Raw genomic sequence first — 15,302 nt, 5'->3', positions numbered from 1 at the left:
GTAAATTTCGTTTGGGTGCAGCATTGCATGACCGCGCAATTATCAGTTGAATTAGTGCACCGCCGAGTAGCAAAAAGAGGCCTGGTCATTAAGGGGGGTAAATCCTCTGGAGCTCAAGTGGTTAAAAAAGAAAAAGTTATAATCCTACACCCACAGTTGATCCAGAGGAAGGCAAAAACCGAGCAAAGCATGATCCAATTTGCTCCTGCAGGGGAAAAAAATCCTTCCTGATCCCCCACTATAAACTAGTATCTGAATAATGAAGTGAAATAGATATTGCTGTCCCGGCCATCCTGTGTCAAGTAAAGACAAGGAACGGCCTCGGCCTATGGTTCTCCACAAACCATGCATAGTCACCAGGGCTGAGACCTTTCGGCTAAGTCCAGGACGAAACTAGTAGGGGGCATGGTTTGTGGAGAACCATAGGCTGAGGCTGTACTTTATCTTTAACTTGCATGGGGTGGTTGGGAGAGCAGCGTTTAATTCTCTTCATTGCCTGCTACTTTCTGGATGTGTGTAGCAAAACGCCAACACCCTGCCCCCGAAGATCAAGGTAAGAATTTCCTCTTTGGCTTATAGTGGCTCTCCAAGTTTCTAATTTAGTATCTGAACAAATGATAGTTTCAGCTTCCCATACCGCTGTCCCAATTACCACCTAATTTTTTTTTTTACATTCTATACTGAAGTATTGGTTCATATTAAAAAATGGCTTCCTTGGATGGTGACCTGTCAGTGTTCATTTCTATAAACCTCCACGATGGCTGTCAGAAAATTGTCTTGCAGAGTAACAACCTGAGATTGCCGTCGGAGGGAACGGAGTTTTATTCCTTTCCTTCGCTCTGGAATTAGTTTTATGAATGTTTACCGCTCAGGCTGATATTGTTTCCTGACAGTTCTGACTCATCTCCCGTCTTGCCGCAGATCCCCGCTGTTCATGACTTCGGCCTCTTCATGTCACTCATTGTCTCGTGCTGCTGGGTAGCCGTGCTGTTTATAATGCCGGCGGCGCTGGGAATATGGGGAGCCTACGTTTCACCGCTGGAGACGCTGTGCCACTCAAAGTGAGTCGAGATTCAAATTCTGATGGTTGGATGACGGTAGAAATTGTTGAAAGTATTTTCTAGCCTGATGTGATGACAAATATGTCACTTTAGGACTGTAATCTTTTATCATGTTAAAGGGCACCTGTCTTGGTAAGAATATATACATCGCTATTTCTAGCCTTCTTTTAAAAACATTAGCTTCCTCTGGCTCCAGTACATGGGACTGCATGGGATGTCCCCTAAATAGAATATGACAATGAATAAATAAACACCAGGCAATCTAAGAATGTGAATAGATTTTATTTAGGCCACAGAACTCTATTGAGAGTTAATAACCATAAAAATAGCTATTAGAAAACATAATGTTAAATAATTTAGCCAATTGTCTACAAACTGACGTTTTTAAACGGCAGTTGGTAGACAGGGATTTTAAGCACTCTATAGCAGCTGAGGGTGTTTTAAAATTTGAGGAGCAGGTTGTGGGTGGGGGGGAGGGGGTTGAAGCGCGGTGCGGTGGCAGTGAACACACTGGGTCCAGTTACAATTAACAAACTTGTATTGAAGGAAAGGATCAAAGATACCAACAGCCTAGCAGGAAGGCTCCCAGTTAGGAACACTCACAGTTCTGTGCCAAAAATGTAGAGCGGAGCAGGTTCTGGTGCACTGACAGCTTCTGTCTCTGAGGGTGGAATGCTACCTGGCCACTCTGAGCCCAATGGGGAAAAATTCCTATGAAGTGTGTCCCTATCCTGTTCCTACTCATCTGGAGCCTTTCCCTACCACTATGTATTTTCCCCGACACACAGATAACATGTCCCTACCCTGTCCACTTGCAAAATGTGCACCAAGCCTGGGAGCCAGGGTCTTGAATAGACTCTGCCTGACCCAAGATGGCCACCAGAGTCACACCAGCATCCAGGAAACCGGAAAGGAATATGTTCCTCTTGACTTTCTCTCCCTCTACAGTGCCACTGTGGTTGGACGCCACCTGAAGTGGAGAAAAGAGACTGCACATTGCCTACAGGGTGATAGGCATTTATGTGCCAGTTGATCACTTCCACAGGAGAAGCAGGTGTGTAGGCACTGCAACCTCCCTCAATTACCGCTCCGCCTGGTGCTCAGACCCAGAGATTGCCGATGCCTAAGCCATGACTAAGGACTAAGCTCCAAAACACATTGGCTGTTTTAGCCTTGTTTATGTACATTTAATAAAGAACACATTTCCACACCCTGCAGAAGTTACAGCCCACCCGCCTGAATGACTCTGCCATGCATCTTGGGCTCTGCTGTTCTCCCTGAAGACCCATGACCTGGCGGGTGTTGACAGATGGAGCGGAAGGAGACCATCAAATGTCCATTCTCTGATGCCCCGTCCAGTAAATGAACATAGACGCCCTGTGTATTATGTCACTTCCTGGTTCGGATGTCACTTTCTCTAGCTGTTGTTGCTGAGGAAGAAGCTAATGGAGCAAAATGTGTGCTTTGTTAGCTTTACTGATAGGCCTGAGAGACATCACAGGTCTAACAGACCCCTGATATCTCAGTAAAGAGACACCTGACACCTCAGTTAAGAGAACCTGTCACAGCAAAATGCTATCACCTGGTGCTATTGGCATGTCATGGCAATGAAGTTAAAGTGGTTGTAAACCTCAGACATTATGAACAAAGCATATTCCTCTATGGTGTGTACTTTTCTCAATCCAGAGCACTAAGTGTAATTTCTCTACTATCTGCATGAGTCGCTTCTAACAAATTTTCCTGACACAAGAGAAAAGAGGTGACAGGGGAGTGAGCTCCAGCACACAGCCTGTGATTGACAGCCCCAGCTTTGTTCATGGGAGCTGTGTAAAGGGGGTGTGTCCCTTCCCTCCAATCAGCTCTCAGAGCTCTCCTCATTGAGCTTTGCAATGTGTAATTTCAGCTCTCTGCCTTTTTTTCTGAACTCTCAGACAGCTTTAGAATATTAATATTTTGATGGGGTGCAGAGAAGAGATGACGTCAGATAAACAGGTAAAACGTATGTAGGAGGATTTGTTTCATCTCTGTGTATCAACTTTCATCTCTGTGTAACACCTGAGACTGTTACTTCACTAGATATACTGTATGTAAGGGTTTACAACCACTTTAATTGTTGAAAACTAACTAAATAAATAAAGTAAAAAAAAGAAAGAAAAGAAAACCAAACACCAGCACACTGTTTCCCAATCATACAACCTCTAAATAAATACACTGTGTTCCAAATTATTATGCAAATTATATTTTTATCATTTACCTAAATAATTGATGTAAATAACAGTCAGCATAATTCTCATGTTATCAACTATTAAGAGTACAATTCAAATTTTATTGAACAAACCTCCTAATGATAACAGGATTTTAAAAAAAAAAACACTTCCAATGCACTGTTCTAAATTATTCCGCACAGTAAGTTTCAAAACACTTTATAGGTTGTAAAGAACTGAAAATTGTCATTTGTTGTGTTTGCAGCATATTTACTGAAATCAAAAGCTATTTTAATCAAACTTTTCACAACATTTTAACTTTTTAAACATTTGAACAGGTCACGTTACATTTTAACATAGGACCCCTTATTTGACAGCAGTTTTACAAGTCTTGCATCCATTGAACTTGTGAGTTTTTGGACAGTTTCTGCTTGAATTTGTTTGCAAGATGTCAGAATAGCCTCCCAGAGCTGCTGTTTGGATGTAAACTGCCTCCCACCCTCATAGATCTTTTGCTTGAGGATGCTCCCAAGGTTCTCAATAGGATTGAGGTCAGGGGAGGATGGACCACACCATGACTTTCTCTCCTTTTATCCCCATAGTAGCCATTGATGCAGAGGTATTCTTTGCAGCATGAGATGGTGCATTGTCATGCATGAAGATGATTTTATTACGGAAAGCATAGTTCTTCCTTCTGTACCAGGGAAGAAAGTGGTCAGTCATAAACTCCACATACTTTGCAGAGGTCATTTTTACACCTTCGGGGGCTCTAAAGGGGCCGACCCACTCTGTTCCCATGATTCCGGCCCAAAACATGACTCCACCACCGCCTTGCTGACGTCGCAGCCTTGTTGGAACAGGGTGGCCGTCCACCAACCATCCACTACTCCATCCATCTGGACCATCCAGGGTTGCACGGCACTCATCAGTGAACAGGACTGTTTCAAAATTAGTCTTCCTGTATTTTTCTGCCCAATGCAGCCGTTTCTGCTTGTGAGCATTGGTTAGTGGTGGCCGAATAGAAGGTTTATGCAGAGTTGCAAGACTCTGGAGGACTCTACACCTTGATGTCCGTGGGACTCCACAGGCACCAGCAGCTTCAAATATCTGTTTGCTGCTATGTAATGGTATTTTAGCAGCTGCTCTCTTGATCCGATGCATGGATCTGGCAGAAATCTTCCTCAATGTGCCTTCATCTGCACGAACCCATCTGTGCTCTGAATCAGCCACAAATCTCTTAATAGTGCGATGATCACGCTTAGTTTTCGTGTAACATCGAATGTTTTCATACCTCGTCCAAGGCATTGAACTATTTCACTCTTTTCGGCAGCAGAGAGATCCTTTTTCTTCCCCATATTGCTTGAAAATGGTGCTCTGCTTAATAATGTGGAACTCCCTCCTTTAGTAGTTTTTCCTTAAATTGGGCTCACCGGCCAATCTAATTATCACAGATGTCCGAGATTGTTTTCAGTGATCAAACGAGCCCTGACACACAATGCCATCCATGAGTTAAACTGAAAAACAAAATATTTCATCTTTGTGACACTTAAATAGAATTTGCATAATAATTTGGAACGCGGTGTAGTCATTGTGTAATTAGTGAATATTATCACATAAACAGTATAACAGATGTCAGATGAAATTGTGCAAAATTCCAAAAAATCTTGAAAAGTTCATGAAAGAAAGTTCCGAATCCATGCACTCCAAGAAAATAGTGGAAAACGAGAAGGAGCCCACGGAAAGATGCTGTGTCCCCGGATCTCACCACCATAAAGGGTTATGAGGCTCCTTACCAAATACTTGGATCCCGCAAAGAGATCATGAAGCTCCTTGCTGCCCAGCAGCCAATTTAAACATCAATCACCCAAGATAGAAATCCTTCCACCTTCCTCTCAGTAGACATGGATGGATGATGCAGAGGGATCCGTGAGTGCTCAACCGCTACACAGCCACAGACATCCGTTCAAGGTGTATCCTGTATGTGTTTGAGAGCAGCTTCACAAGAGCCATTGTGCCCTATCTGAATTAGTCTGACTGACTGTAATCATGAGCTATTGATAAGTTGAATCCATCTCCGCAGTCACATATATTCCAGTTTGCCTCACTCTGCCCATCCGCCATTGTCAGGCTGTGTTGCTCTAATGAAATGCCTGGGGGAATTGCACTTCAGTTCTAAAGAAATGGAATTGAAATGTATTTCAGTCTTGCTGCTTTTGTTTACTGCTCTCCAGTAATACGACGTGCCTTGCCGAGGACATTTCCAATAATGTTCTTCTCTGTTTTCAGTTGCAGTGAGAAGTGTCTTAAGAAAAGCAGTCTGAATGTCTATGAAGATCTCATAGTAGGTCGTGAAGCCTGCTCCCGCCATGTTCCCAGCACTTTCCCCTATCTGGATGATGACATTCCTCTGCTGACGGTGGAAGAGGATGCTGGTAGGTTGACCTACTTAACCTGTGACCAGGGGCGGACTGACAACTTTTTGGAGTTGTGCTCAACAAGAATCTGTGGGCCCAGTGTCAATTCAAATAACTGATCTATTGAAAATTTGTTTACAGCACCTTCAGGGGCAGACTGACAACTCATGGGGCCCCTGGGCAATAGGGGATCATGGGGCCCCTGTATCCTTGCCCAAACTCAAAAAAGCCTATGAAAAAGGTACCAGGGGCATCTCATGGGGCCCCCTACTGACCCCGGCCCTCGGGCAGTGCCCGAGTTTCCAAATGGTCAGTCCGCCCCTGCCTGTGACCTGTTAAATGCTATCTAGGGAACTCTACGGATAAGTCAAATCATTCACTTAACTCAGTCCGGGTATTGTCCAGTCAAGCCAGGTTCAACTGGCTTTTCAGAGTGCTTCTAGGTTGGCGAGCAGACCCTAGACATATGATTCTTTATAGAGTGAGCTCTTTCCCATTGGTCAGTGTTTGCAGATGAGTCTAAATGCCCCAAAAAAGAGCACGGTGCCTCAACCAGGAATGCTGTGGTCTATGACTTTGTGGGTTCAGGGCCCAATGGTCAACAATGGTCTTTTTTTTTGCATATGCCCAGAGGTGACTGGTTCTCTTTAAAGCTGAACTCCAGGATTTTACTTTGCAGTGGCCCTCCTCCCACCACACTGCAAAGGTTAACAGATTATCTAGAAGTCTAGAGGTGGAAGAATAAGCTGTGAAATGTGCCTACTCCTTGCTCCGGCAGGCATCTTCCACACTGTGCACTAGGTCCACCAAAGCCTTCTCCAGTTGGTGGTCGCATTGTGATGTCATCATATACAGTGTAAGACCAGCAGCCCTGCATTGTACATGATGAAATAGAGGGCTCATTTACAATCATGAGCTTTGGAGAGAAGAGGAGAGTGCCAGAGCCTGCGAAGGTGAGGAATAAGGTATTACAGTTTATTCCTATACCTGTAGATTTAATGAGCATGTAACCCATGCACAGGGGGGGAGGGGGGCTGCAAGGATTTTTTTCTTTTAAACCCCAAAGTTCAATTTTAAATAGTCACTCCAAACATGCTTGTTATAAGGCAATAAATAAAGGTAATAAATACTATATGCAAAAAAAATTGAGTATCTTACTGTCCTTCTACTGTAGTGGCCATAGTAGTCAACTTCATGGGGTTGATTTACTAAAACCGGAGAGTGCAAAATCTGGATCTGGTGCAGCTCTGCATAGAAACCAATCAGCTTCCAGGTTTTTTTTTGTCAAAGCTTAACTGAACAAGCCGAAGTTATAAGCTGATTGGCTACCATGCACATGTGCATCAGATTTTGCACTCTCCAGTTTTAGTAAATCAACCCCATGAAGTTGACTACTATGGCCACTACAGTAGAAGGACAGTAAGATACTCAATTTTTTTTGCATATAGTATTTGTTACAGCTTATTTAAAAAAAAAAAAAGAAGCAATTCAGTGAAGCTCCAAATCCACCTGTCAATCAAACCCCTGCTCAGTCAGTGACCGCCCCCTGAGAAATTTCAGCTAAGTACCCAAAGGCTGGTCAGGCTTATGCGCCTATGTAGCCTGTGCGCCTATGTATATAGTAGGCATGCTTCATGCATGGTAAATAAATCAAGTTATCCAGCACTTACTAGTATCAATAATCACAGACAGCATTTGTATAGAAAATCATCGAGCGCTTGAAAATCATTCAGCAGCAAAATGCACTAAAAAGGAACCCGTGACCTTCAAAATAGCATATGTAACAAGGGAGTGCAGCGCTATAAAATCATATATACAAATTATAAAGTACATAAAGTGCCCAGTGCATGTGATATCCAAGATTTTATATGTGAATCCTAAAATTATATCAAATAAAATCGAAAAGCATAAAATGAACTTATGTGTGATTAAAAATGATAAATATCAATAAACAATGAATAAAAGTCCCATATAAGTGCGAATAGTCTTTAAATGTGGAATAAAGCACAAGAATTATTCCACATTTAAAGACTATTCGCACTTATATGGGACATTTATTCATTGATTATTGATATTTATCATTTTTAATCACACATAAGTTCATTTTATGCTTATTGATTTTATTTGATATCATTTTAGGATTCACATATAAATTCTTCGATTCACATGCACTGGGCACTTTATGTACTTTATCATTTGTATATAAAATAAACACAGACAGATCAGATCTCCCTTCCTTTAGCCCAGCGGTTCTCAACCTGTGGGTCGCGACCCCTTTGGGGGTTGAACAACCCTTTCACATGGGTCTCCTAAGACCATCGGAAAACACATATTTCCGATGGTCTTAGGAACCGAGACACCGCTCCTCTATCAGTCTCCAGGCGGGTCCGCCCACATGCAGATACGTCCACATTTCCCTGGACCGCAATGTGTGCGCGGGATGACATGCCGCCCCTGTCATCTGGCCACATCCCCGGGATCACTCAACAGCTCCGCTGCAACGAAAATAATTTTATGGTTGGGGGTCACCACAACATGAGAAACTGTATTAAAGGGTCGCGGCATTAGGAAGGTTGAGAACCACTGCTTCAGCCCATGGACATATCGTACAGAACCGATGTATAGAATACAATGACAGACATGCATGCAATGATTATTTGTGATGTTGTATTGGACAATAAGAGATCACAGGCTGTTTATACATTTTCTTTCTATTTAAGCGCTGTCTATTATTTACAAATGTGAGCCCGATAAAGCACCTCCCTGTCTGCTCTCTCCAGTGGCCCTGGAGTTCGGTGACGTCCCCCTGGTCTCTGTCCTGCCAGATAACATAGAGCAGAAGATGGACGCTGACCGTACGGATCAGCTCATCAGGTGGCTGCACACCATCCTGCACCACTGCGTCCTGTGGACCACCGTCAAGGGCCGCCATATTACCGTTGGTGAGACGATCTGTCTTTGTCCAATCCAGTGAGATACAGTGACCAGTCCAAACTGGTCTTTCATTGTTTTGAGCTGTAGAACATTGTTTCATGTACATTATATTACTAAAGGAGAATCAAACTCTCTCAAGCAACTATTTTTAATCCTTATGTTGCTAGCCTTAGTAAATAGATAGGAAGACATATGGGGGTTTATTTACTAAAGCTGGAGAGTCCAAAATCAGACTCCCTTCTGCCTAGAAACCAATCAGCTTCTAACCTCAGCTTGTTCAATGAAGCTTTGGCAATGAAACCTGGAAGCTGATTGGTTTCTATGCAGAAGGGAGTCTGATTTTGGACTCTCCAGCTTTAGTAAATAAACCCCATTATGTTTACTTGTTTTAAAAGTCTTTTAGTTGCTTCATGGTTTCTGGCCTAGGCATAAATTATGTCACATATCCCAGGAGATTTCACAGGTAATTGTTTTTTCTTTCATCTGGAGGAGCGGCTGTTATTCTGCAGGCCTGATCTAAGGGCAGATGGATTCAAACATGCTTGGGACAAGTGGAGATCTATAATCAGACAAAAAAAGTTAACAAAAAAGACCCAAAAACATATATAACTAAAAAAATTTGGGCAGACTCAATGGACTACTTGGTATTTTCTGTTGTTACCCTTTTACTTATGCTACTCAAGATAGCCGTGGTTAGAAAAACTAGGGGGGGGGGTTCAAAGTGATTTCTCAGCATGGTAAAGCATGGAGATGTGGATGGACGGGGGAGTTTGCTTTGAATATTAAAAATGAAAGATAGTGTTTTTAGTTTATGGTGCTGCGATACAGTTAAGTTTGGCTTTAAAGGAGATCATCATAAAACATGAAAGGAGCTCTTTCCTACCTCTGCCTCTGAAAATGCTAGTTGCTTGGGAACATTTTGCTTTTCGTCTAGAGGGATTTGAATACGCATTAATTTATAGGGCATTTTGTAGACAGCTGCTTCTAAAGCAAAGCGTAAATGTCATGTTAACCTCCTCCGGGATCCAGCACTGGGTCTCCTCTCCAGCTCACAGCTGCTGACACTTCTGGGTTTTCCCCCAGAGAGCCAGCATCATGACCAGTCAGATGACAGTTCTCCCGATCTGTGTCACGGCCAGTTAGGGGACAGTAAAGCAACTTGTGGCTAAGTGTTTGAGCAAGATGTTTCTATGTTTTACCTGAGTCCTCTGCTGTTGTCCCTGCGACTGCACCCCAGTGTCATCTAGTGTCTCTAAGTGACCTACTGTGCACTCATATCATCTAGTGTTCTCCAGTGAGGCTATATGATCCAGTTTCTCTAAGTACCTCCATTGCACCCCAGTGTCATCTGAGGGCTCCAAGTGACCTCCACTTCATCCCAGTGTCATCTGATGACTCCAGTTGATTCCCACTGCACTCCAGTGTCATCCAGTGTCTCCAAGTGACCTCCACTGCATGCCAGTATCATCTAGTGGCTCTAAATGACCTTCTCATTATCCCAGTTTCATCCAGTGACATTAAGTGACCTCCTGTGGACCTCACTGCACCCTGGTGTCATCTGATGACTCCAAGTAACCTCCACTGCACCTTAGTGTCATCTAGTGACTCCAAGTGACCTCCACTGCACCCCAGTGTCATCTGATGACTCCAATTGATTCCCACTGCACCCCAGTGTCATCCAGTGTCTCCAAGTGACCTCCACTGCACCCCAGTGTCATCTAGTGACTCCAAGTGACCTCCACTGCACCCCAGTGCCATCTGATGACTCCAAGTGACCTTCACTGCATCCCAGTGTTATCTGATGACTTCAAGTGACCTCCACTACATCCCAGTGTCATCCGATGACTTCAAGTGACCTCCACTGCACCCCAGTGTCATCTAGTGACTCCAAGTGACCTCTACTGCACCTCAGTGTCATCTGATGACTCCAAATTACCTCCACTGCATCCCGGTGTCATCTGATGACTCCAAGTGACCTCCACTCCACCCCAGTGTCATCTGATGACTCCAAGTGACCTTCACTGCATCCCAGTGTTATCTGATGACTTCAAGTGACCTCCACTACATCCCAGTGTCATCCGATGACTTCAAGTGACCTCCACTGCACCCCAGTGTCATCTAGTGACTCCAAGTGACCTCCACTGCATGCCAGTATCATCTAGTGGCTCCAAATGACCTTCACATTATCCCAGTTTCATCCAGTGACATTAAGTGACCTCCTGTGGACCTCAGTGTTATCTAATGACTCCAAGTAACCTCCACTGCACCCCAGTGTCATCTAGTTCTCCAGTGAGGCTGTGTCATCCTGTAACATCAAGTGACCTCCTGTGTACCCCAAAGTCATCTAGTAACTCCAAATGATCTCCTGTATACTCCAGTGACATCCAGTGGCTCCAGGGTGCCCCAGTGTTATCTAGTGCTCTCCATTGAGGCTGTATCATCCTGTGACTCCAGGTGACCTCATTTGCAACCCAGCGTCATCTAGTGATTCAAGTGTCACCCTGTGACATTAAGTGACCCCCTTTGCACCCCAGTGTTATCTAATGATTCCAAGTGACTCCTGTGTACCCCAACGTCATCTAGTATCTTTAAGTCATCTCCTGTGTACCCCAGTGTCATCCAGTGGCTCTGAGTCACCTCCTGGGTGCCCCAGTACAATTTAGTGACTCTAGTGCACCTCATGACTCTAGTGAACCCCAGACCATCCTGTTTCATTTTAGTTCATTTTTAATCCCAGACTGTCCTCTGTTCTCCATAACTCCAGCACACTTCAGAGAATCCCATGCCATCTTGTGACCCCAGTGTACTCTATGACTCCAGTGCTTATCAATTGATTCTTAGTGCTCATGGGGGTCCCCTGTGAAACTTGTGTCACCACAGAGTCTGTCATGTTCCACAGTTGCTTGGCCTGCTATTTCCCCCCCCCCCCCCCCAGTACCTGCTGCCACATCACAACTCTCAAACACACTCCAGAAATCACCCAGGCTGTCCTTCACTCAAAGGAAAGACCCTTGTCATTAAGTGACCCCTGTGCACCCCTGTGTTATCTAATGATTCCAAGTGACCTCCTGTGTACCCCAAAGTCATCTAGTATCTTCAAGTCCATGACAGTAAATATTATTTCATTGGTCCCAGCAGACACCTTAACAGCCATAGTGCCTGCTTGGAGGTGCTAACTGGTTGTAGGCATCATTGACTGCCATAGGCATGTTAAGGTACATGGTGATTAAAAGAAACTCTGGTCTAGTAACTTCTGTTTTAAAGCTTAAATATTATTACTATTTATTTATTTTTTTTCAAATAAAGCGTGGTTTTTATTTCTGTCTGTGTCTCCACTGGAAAGAGCCACCCTCTCTATTTGTCATTGTGCCCATTGTCTACAAGACCAATCCAGAAGTCCAACATTTTACAGTTTTAGAAGAGAACAGGAACAGTGGAGAAATCATCCAATGGGGACACCTATTCCAGTGACAATGGAGGAGATTTCCTCTTACTTTGGAGCAGGGGCGGACTGACAACTCATGGGGCCCCCGGGCAATAGGGGATCATGGGGCCCCTGTGTCCTTGTTCAAACTCAAAAAAGCCTATGAAAAAGGTACCAGGGGCATCTCATGGGGCCCCCTACTGACTGACTCCGGGCCCTCGGGCAGTGCCCGAGTTTCCAAATGGTCAGTCCGCCCCTGCTTTGGAGAGATTTCCTCTCATTTCCTGTTAGGTTTACTGGAGATGAACAGAGGGGAAGGAAGTAGAGAAGTGAAGCGGGAGGGGGTAAAAAATATTTATTCATAATAATGGGAAACATCTCAGTCATTTATCCTATCCTGGTACTTGTTCTGTGTACTGTATATGACTTGGAAGGAACTGCAGTGGCAGCCCCTCCGTAGTTTTCCTAATTATCTAGGATCCACAAAATATTGAAGTAACAGCATTGGTTATATCGATGATTCCAGTTTAGACCATGGAAATATTTGGTTGCTGTGGATGATCTCCCTTTGCGCACTTTATTCAAAAACCCTTCTATCTGCTTCTCATTTCTTCCAGGTTTTTTTGTGGTGGTCCTCATCCTATCTATATCATTTGCGGCACGTCTTCGTCCGGCCAGCCGAGCTCCAGTGCTTTTCAGACCGGATACGAATATTCAGTTACTGCTGGACCTTAAAAACAACCTAAGTGCAGAAGGAATAAGCTGTGTCACCTGTTCAGGTAGGTGTGAATAATGTTCTGTTACTGATTTATTCAATTTTGCTATTACAGTGTAATATGTTTTTTCTGGTGATATGATACGTTGTTGCGTGGTGATACAATTTAACCACTTGACCTCCAGAGGATTTACCTCCCTCCCTGACCAGTCCATTTTTTCCCGATACGGCGCTACGCTACCTCAACTGACAATTGCGCAGTCATGCAACACTGTACATACATGAAATGTATGTCCTTATTTTTCCCCACAAATAGAGCTTTCTTTGATCACCTCTGTGTTTTTTATTTTTTGCACTATAAAAAAAAAAAGACTGCCAATTTTGAAAAAAAAAAAAAACAATATTTTTGACTTTTTGTTAAAAAACATATCCAGTAAAAATTTTTTAAAATAAAATCTCTTCATAAATGTAGGCCAAAATGTATTCTGCTACATGTCTTTGCGGAAAAAAAAATCCCAATACGTGTAAATTAATTGTTTTACATGAAAGTTATAGTGTCTACAAATGGCCGTATATAAACTAGAATTTTTATTTTTTTTTACTAGTATTGGCGGCGATCATCGACTTATTGCGGGACTGCGGCGTGCATTCTGACACTGGGTGGGAACTGACTTGGTGTCACTGACATCCCCACTGACACTAATACAGTGATCAGTGCTAATAAAAAGCACTGACACTGTACTAATGACACTCAACAGGAAGGGGTTAACATCTGGGGCGATCAAAGGGTTAACTGTGTTCTGTGTTATGTTTTACATTATGTTCTGTGTGTGTTTTACTATGTAGAAATAGAAAAAAAACAGCATTTTTGCTTGAACACAATAAGATGATGGAAGTCAGCAGAGCTTCCGCTCATCTACTAAGCTCTGGGGCAACCGCTCTTACAGAGTGCAACTGCACTTTGCAAAGTGCACAGTCTATTTGCCTTTGATTTTCTGTACATATCTAAAGTGTAAATTGTAGTCAAATCACTGGTGTAAAGATTTTAAAATGGCATTTTATGCAGAAGACAGATGGTGTTGAAGGCCCCCCTCCTCAGGTGGTTGTTCCAGTTTGACATAGATGGCCTCTTTCACAATTCTTGTTAACCAGTTGTCCTGGCCTCGAAATATTATCCCTTTTCCTTCAAGTGATACTAAAGGTATTTTTTTTAAATAACAAACATGTTATACTTTTCTGCTCTGTGCAATGCTTTTGCACAGAGCAGTCCCGTTCCTTCTCTTCTTGATTCCCCCACTGGTGTGCCTGGCTCCTCCCCCTGCTGAGTTTCCCCATAATAAGCCATTTGCTATGGGGGCACATGTACATGCTCACTCCCGAGCGGGCTTTGTGTGTCCATGGACACACAGAGTGTTGCTCAGCCCCATCCCCCATTCCCTCCTCATTGGCTGTGATTGACAGCAGCGGGAGCCAATGGCATAGAATGCATGACGGTAAAAGACCTTCAGCCATTAGAACCGATTTAATATTTTCAGGACTACAGAACAAGTTCATTTGAATGTGACTTAGTACTATTAGCTATACTATGACATGGATAAGTGAGAGCCTTCAGAGACATCAATTACTGTAATGTCATAATAAAGTATAATGTGCAGTTGCTCTGTGATATAATGTGCTGTTGTGGTGAGATGTAATTTACTATTAAAATGACACTTGTGACTAATTACATAATTTGCTGTAATGGCATAATAAGGTATCATGTCTGTTGCTGGGTGATGTAATGTGCTGTTGCAGTGCAATATGAATTGCTTATGCAGCATAACACATTATGGTGCATTTGCTGAGATGAGTTACTTCATTTTTTTATCTCATGATAATGTTCTCCTAAAAATGTTCAGTCCAGAGACATAAATATTGCGTAGGAGGGGAATCATTTTTCTCTCTTTTTTCATGACATGCATTTAAAGCCCAATTCCAGATTGGACATCACCCACCCCAGTTTCTGGGCACCCTCCTTTGGATCCCATCCATTTTTTTTTTTTGGAGTATACATTGAGACTCCCCCTCTTGCATCGAGTCCCCCTTACATTTTACATGAGGGTTCCCATCAGAGTCCCCCTTACAGCAGGGTTCCTATTAGAGTTCCCTTTACAGCAGTGTCTCCTTTACCTCAAGTTCCCCATCAACGTCCCCCTTACATCTTACATGAGGGTTCCCATCTGAATCCCTCTTTTAGCTGGGTTCCTATTAGAGCCCCCTTTGCATCAGTGTCCCTTTTACATCAAGGTCCCCATCTGAGTCCCCCTTACATCTTCCATGAGGGTTCCCATCTGAATCCCTCTTTTAGCTGGGTTCCTATTAGAGCCCCCTTTGCATCAGTGTCCCTTTTACATCAAGGTCCCCATCAATGTTCCCCTTACATCTTCCATGAGGGTCCCCATCTGAGTCCCCCTTTCAGCAGGGTTCCTATAAGAGCCCCCTTTACATTAGCATCCCCTTTACACCAGTGTCCTCCTTACATCAAGATTCCCATCAACATCCCACTTACAT

At 43.4% G+C, this 15,302-nt stretch overlaps 1 protein-coding gene across 1 annotated transcript in view; it reads left to right on the top strand.

The window, feature by feature from the left end:
- Nucleotides 1-15,302, top strand: part of DISP3 (dispatched RND transporter family member 3) — a 205,456-nt gene that overhangs the window by 106,692 nt on the left and 83,462 nt on the right. The window contains exons 7-10 of the mRNA XM_089658398.1: nt 922-1,061; nt 5,552-5,697; nt 8,460-8,621; nt 12,655-12,816. Coding sequence (XP_089514524.1) covers nt 922-1,061; nt 5,552-5,697; nt 8,460-8,621; nt 12,655-12,816 — 610 coding nt within the window. The remainder of the gene's footprint in view (nt 1-921; nt 1,062-5,551; nt 5,698-8,459; nt 8,622-12,654; nt 12,817-15,302) is intronic.

Source organism: Staurois parvus, unplaced genomic scaffold, assembly GCF_062004578.1.
Source record: "Staurois parvus isolate SC_StPar_1 unplaced genomic scaffold, SC_StPar_1.0 ptg001066l, whole genome shotgun sequence".
NCBI lineage: Eukaryota > Metazoa > Chordata > Amphibia > Anura > Ranidae > Staurois > Staurois parvus.
This window is presented reverse-complemented; position numbering and strand designations above follow the sequence as displayed.